At 38.8% G+C, this 6,000-nt stretch overlaps 1 protein-coding gene across 1 annotated transcript in view; it reads left to right on the plus strand.

Annotated features, from left to right (window-relative positions):
• MOCOS (molybdenum cofactor sulfurase) overlaps window positions 1–5,615 on the plus strand; it is a 225,603-nt gene extending 219,988 nt beyond the window's left edge. The window contains exon 15 of the mRNA XM_071553581.1: window positions 1,950–5,615. Within this exon, the coding sequence (XP_071409682.1) occupies window positions 1,950–2,096 (147 nt within the window). The 3' untranslated portion in view covers window positions 2,097–5,615. The remainder of the gene's footprint in view (window positions 1–1,949) is intronic.
• The last annotated feature ends 385 nt before the right edge of the window (window positions 5,616–6,000 follow it).

The following is a 6,000-nucleotide window of genomic DNA, read 5'->3' on the forward strand; positions in this document are numbered from 1 at the left end:
TTGATGATTTAGATGAGGGGATTGAGTCCATCATCAGCAAATTTGCTGATGACACCAAGCTGGGAGGGAGTGTCGATCTGCTGGAAGGCAGGAGGGCCCTGCAGAGGGATCTGGATAGACTTGAGAGATGGGCTGATTCCAATGGGATGAAGTTCAATAAGGCCAAGTGCCGGGTCCTGCACTTTGGCCACAACAACCCCATGCAGCGCTACAGGCTGGGCACAGAGTGGCTGGAGAGCAGCCAGGCAGAAAAGGACCGGGGAGTACTAATTGACAGGCAGCTCAACATGAGCCAACAGTGTGCCCAGGTGGCCAAGAAGGCCAATGGGATCCTGGCCTGTATCAAAAATAGCGTGGCCAGCAGGACCAGGGAAGTGATCCTTCCCCTGTACTTTGCGATGGTGAGGCCACACCTTGAGTACTGTGTTCAGTTCTGGGCCCCTCAGTTCAGAAAGGATTTTGAGGTGCTGGAGCAGGTCCAGAGCAGAGCAACAAGGCTGGTGAAGGGACTGGAGCACAAGTCCTATGGGGAGAGGCTGAGGGAGCTGGGGTTGTTTACTCTGGAGAAGAGGAGGCTCAGAGGTGACCTCATCACTGTCTAGAACTACCTGAAGGGAAGTTCTAGCCAGGTGGGGGTTGGTCTCTTCTCCCAGGCACTCAGCAATAGGACAAGGGGGCACGGGCTCAAGCTCTGCCAGGGGAAATTTAAGCTGAATATCAGAAAAAAATCTTTACAGGGAGAGTAATCAGGCATTGGAATGGGCTGCCCAGAGAGGGGGTGAATTCCCCATCCCTGGAGATTTTTAAACTGAGCTTGGCCATGGCACTGAGTGCCATGATCTAGTAAAAGGACTGGAGTTGGACCAAGGGTTGGAGGTCTCGATGATCTCAGAGGTCTTTTCCAACCCAATCGATTCTGTGTTTCTGTGATTCTTGAAGCCTGTAAAAAGAGAAAAGAAATTTAGTATTGAATTTCCAAAGTCCTCAGTTTGAGGAACAAAGACATTCTGAAGTCTAAAAATCAGTTGTCAATTTAACATGGTCTTCAGCATTTCTTTGTTTCCTACTTTACATATTTTTCTGATGAACTATTATCTAATCCTTTGCAAAATATTATCATGAGATGGCAAGTCTTTTTCTTGCATATTTCTAAATTCTTTGCTGTTGCAAGCCAAAACCAGAAAAACACACCAGTCTTCTCCTGTGGCATTTTCAGATCACACCCAGGTGTTCACAACTTCAACTGTAACATTCAACTGCTTAAGACCAAGAGCACACATAAGAGTGCAGACACTCAGATCAGGTTTTTGGTACCTCCCACTGTTGCTTGGTCAGTGGGTGAAGTGGTTTTTTTGTTCTTCTTGTCTTTATTAGTATCATAAAGACACATTCTATGTACTTCTACTATTTATGTAGGATGGATTCACAGGTAATGACAGATAACAAGTGGGAGTCCTAATAAAACAAACTTCCTGAGTATTTTCTGTAAAACATACTAAAATATTCATAAAAATAAATGATGGGAAATTCACAAAGATTAGACAGAATAAAGTTCTGTTAACAAAGCAAACAATTCATGGTAGAAGATGCAAGCCTTCCTTGCTGTTGGAACATACATGCATTCTTGCACTGCGTAACCTTTGTTTGTGATAATGCATTAACTGTATTTGTCAAGAGGCCAGAAGAGTCATTAAATAACAAGATTGTGAGCCAGTGTAAATTACATACATGATACTGTGGAGTTCATGATGAAATACTAAGTTCTTTTCCACTTAAGTTATTCACCTTGAATAGCATGGGCTTAACTTGTGTTTACCAGTTTATTATAGTTAATGGGTTAAGAATGTTCTTAATTACATGGAGATAATACATACCTCCTTATTGTTAAAACAATGTTGTTCTTCAAAATGTATCTGTGTTACTTCTTATTAAATATTTTGCTTTTTCAGACAAACTTTGGCATATACCTGATGAACCAGCCCTTGCACTCATCCTTTTCAGATGTTTTATCAGTTGGGTCTCAAGTACTTCCAGTGCTGAAGGAGAATACAGAAATTCAGCCTCCAACATCCAGTGAAGAAAAATGCTCAGGATAGATTCCCTGGTGGAGATGAAATGTTTATGCAACTTCAGGAAAAAGTCAGTAATCAATTACTAAAAAAACAAACAAACAGACAAAAAACCAACAAAACCCAAAAAGAAACAAACAAAACCAGAAAAAGCTTCCACTCATTTGCTTCTGGTTTCAGTCTTTTGATTTTCTGTTGGCTGTAAATGTTACCAGATGGCAAAACTTCTGATAATTACAGCTCACCTACATGTTTTCTCTTGTGATTAGGTTACAGCAGCCATAACTCTATTTTGCACAACTGCTTCAGGATGCAACAGGTTTGATCAAGTTTTACTGATGAATGACTCCCAAAACAAGCCCAACTTCATTGTCAGAAAGCCACATCTCAATGAAGGAAAGTAAATACAACAGTACACTACTTCCTCATGCTGCTTTGTTAAAACCACAATTAGGAGAGAGGATGCAAGACATATTTTAGAAACAGTGTGGGTGGGAAGGAAACAATGGGAGAGCGGCATGAGAGTAGCAGTGCATTCAGCTTTTCAAAAAAGGTGATATACTGTCTGAAAGCACTGAAAAAGAGGGAATTATTGGGAAATCTGTGTCTCCCCTGTCAGAAGTGGCATGTGAGGATGCCAACAAGGCACAAAGATCAATGAAGAGACAAGATGCCACTGGCAAAACACATTCCCAGTGAACAAATTCTATCCATTTGTTCTCGACTTCTTTCTTTCATTATCATTTGTTCCTTTTCAATCTGATTTATTTTATGTGATGACTTCCCTGGGGTTTTTTTGTCCCTGTCCCTGGAAGGGGGATTGGAGCTAAATGATCTTTATGTTCCAACCCAAACCATTCTGTGATTCAATCATTCTACAACTCCCCACTCTTGTTTCTTTACATATTTGTGGATATTGAGATTTTTCAACTAAAACAGTCATTTTCTATACAAACTTTGTTTATGCTCAACAGTCTCTAATGGCCACTTAAGGGAACTCTTCAAAGTTTGGATGCTTCTCCATCATGAATAGGTCAAAGTATTCTTTTTTCTTATTCTTTGTTCATTTGATAGTGCCCTCTTAGAAGGCTCTTGAAAGCTCCTAAATAAGACTCATGCCTTCTGAGAGCAAATGTCTGAACTATCTGAAATATTGATTATTGTGACAATTAAAAAAAATAGAGGAAGCCACAGAGCCAAAAATACCACATTAAAAGTTTTTTAAAAGAAAAAAAAGAAAAAAGAATAAAAAACCTAGTTCAAGACTGCATACATTAAGGCCAGCTGTTTTATAACCCTCAACATGTGTCCAGCCAGCCATTGGGCAATTTTATGCTTCCAGGAAGTCTTTCTGGAAGAAGAAATTCTCCTAAAGTGGCTGCTCTATTGGCATTTGGGAAGTGAAATTTTGACCCCATTAAAACTATCTTCAGAACTCTCATCCAATATGATTTAGAAGTTCCTTGGGGCAATTTTGGCTCCTGAAAGTGCTTCTGGCTGAAGCAATCCTTGAATTGTGTGAGCATATCCCTGGAGGGAGGTGGGTGGCTTTGTGAAAGAGTTGGTCAGTCATTCTGAAAGGGAAGTGACAACTACTACACATAAGCGTACAATGGGAAAAGGGAAACCTCCTCACCCAGTGCACAAAACAGAATTGAAAAATGGTCTTCTTCCTCTCTCTTTTTTTCTTTCTTTTTTTTTTATGGTTTCTTTTGTTCTTTTGTAGAACTGGTTTTACTCACTTGAGTTGGAACAGTCTCTCAGCAGAGCTTTGTAATGGAAATGAGAAGAGACATTATCTGTTTCCTATAATCTGCCATAAAATACATGGAAAGAGAGAGGTTTTTCATATGTATGTAAACTGAGGATCGATTTTGAGAATTGTACCTTCTCCTTCAAAGCCCAAGGTCTGATCTTTGATGACTGCTTTGAAAAGCAGGGGGTTTATCTGTCTAATAGTCAATAATCTGAGGTTGTAATGAGCAGACTTTTTGGAACCTTGAAAAGCGGTTTCCTGGTATTTAAATCTCTTAACTGTTCCACTCTTTGCCTTTCTGTTATGCAGAACATTGCTTTGTTGCATAGAAAGCCAGTGCAGCTCTGACAGATTTAATATTAGGAGGCTCTGTATGCTGACCTTCAGGTGATCTCTGGTGCTTTGGTCTGTCCTCTTCACCTCATCATTATACCATTTGTTTAAAATGGCACAAAAGTTAGGAAAGGAAATTGAACACCAACCTCAACAAGCTCTGTTTCACTTGTTATTGGATTTATTACAAAATAAGTCACTTAGGCACACTGTGGCTTGACAAATACTGTTTGTGAATAGCCATAATGCAATGTGTGATAACTATGGATGAGAGAATTTGAACTTTAAAAATGTCATGGTTGGTCATTTTGACCTATTATTTACAGGCAATTACACATTCTCTCTGCTGTGGCTTAGTAATATTAGATTAAGAATAATTCTGCCATTTTATAGGGAGAAAAGAAAGATTTCCTCTGATGTATGAACATACTCATTAGTATAGTCTGTGCATTTCCCAGAAGGAACATTCTTGTGGTACTGCGATAGGAAATGTCAAAACGCTTCAGACTAATGGAAGATACATAAGGAATCTTTCATCTCAACAAAGAATAATATTTCCCTTCTAGTAAGTGGAATGTTCCTGTTAGTATTGAAATGCCTTTCCATCAATGAAGACAAATTCTTCTCAGTGCCAAAACTCAGTGGAAAATCTTGAAATAGGAAGAGTCAATTTTAAATTACATGCGCTGTAAACTTGTAGAAAGAACATCCCTTCCATCATGTGAAAAAATTTCAAAGAAAGAAGAAATTTAACATACTGCCACCCCAGATACTGCAGTTACAAAAAGGGCATAAACACTTTGAAACACTTGATAGAAAGATTGTATGTTCTATATAGTTTTATTTCTTAACCTTCCAATTATATAGAAAAAAGATAATTTCATATGAATGCAGGCTCTTTCATCTAAATACTCTAATTACGGCAAAATTACATTTTTGGACTAATTGCAGATATATGTTTGCCTTATATGGATAATAAATATATTTAACACAGAATGCTATATATAGAAAATCCTCTATATATTTGAAAACCAAATCCACATTTCCTTGCAATGAATTATTCAAACACATTCCATTCTCTGTGGGACTTAGCTCCTTCTCAAATCTCAGGGCAAAAATGGTGATTATTACAAGTTCTAATAATAGCCAGGAGGCTGAAATCACAAAACAGAAATAAGCATTTTAGGAGAAGTTTCTGAGCTCTGTGTTCTCTGATATGACTAAGATATTTTAGATATAGTTTCTGCGTTATGTACTTTCAAGGACTTCCTTCAAAGTATGGTCAAAAATCTTAGGTCATACTTCTCTCAAAATTGTACTGAAATCAAAATTAAGGAATGTATAAAAATGTGATTATTATTATTCATAAATCGTAGAGATTATGCTATGCAACTCTTCTTCAGTCTAGATTTTAACTCTCTTGGAAATTCAACCAATAAAATATATGTTGTGCTTGATGTGTCTACTGATGATGATTGCATTCCTGACCTTTGAGCTCATGAGATGCTAAATTCTGCTATGAGACATTGCCAGACTCACAAGGTGAGTTTGTGAGGACTGAAGGGATGTCTCATCACTGTTAGGATTCACAGGTTAGGTGTTCCCCCAGCCACTGCACTGATGGCCTCTCTCTGTCCAGCATGCCAATCAATTGTACACTCAGCTCAAGCCCTGCACAAACTGAACTAATAATCACTGATTTCCTTTAAAATATGTCCAGTCTGTCCTATTGGAGCCACCTCTGTTATCCAGAGGTTGGAGTTCTCACCAAGGGTGTCAGAGAAGGGGTTTATTTCCCTGTCCTTTACCTAGAGGGATCCAACACTGTTTTCCTCCCCTGCC

This window comes from Pithys albifrons, chromosome 4 (genome assembly GCF_047495875.1).
Source record: "Pithys albifrons albifrons isolate INPA30051 chromosome 4, PitAlb_v1, whole genome shotgun sequence".
Lineage (NCBI taxonomy): Eukaryota > Metazoa > Chordata > Aves > Passeriformes > Thamnophilidae > Pithys > Pithys albifrons.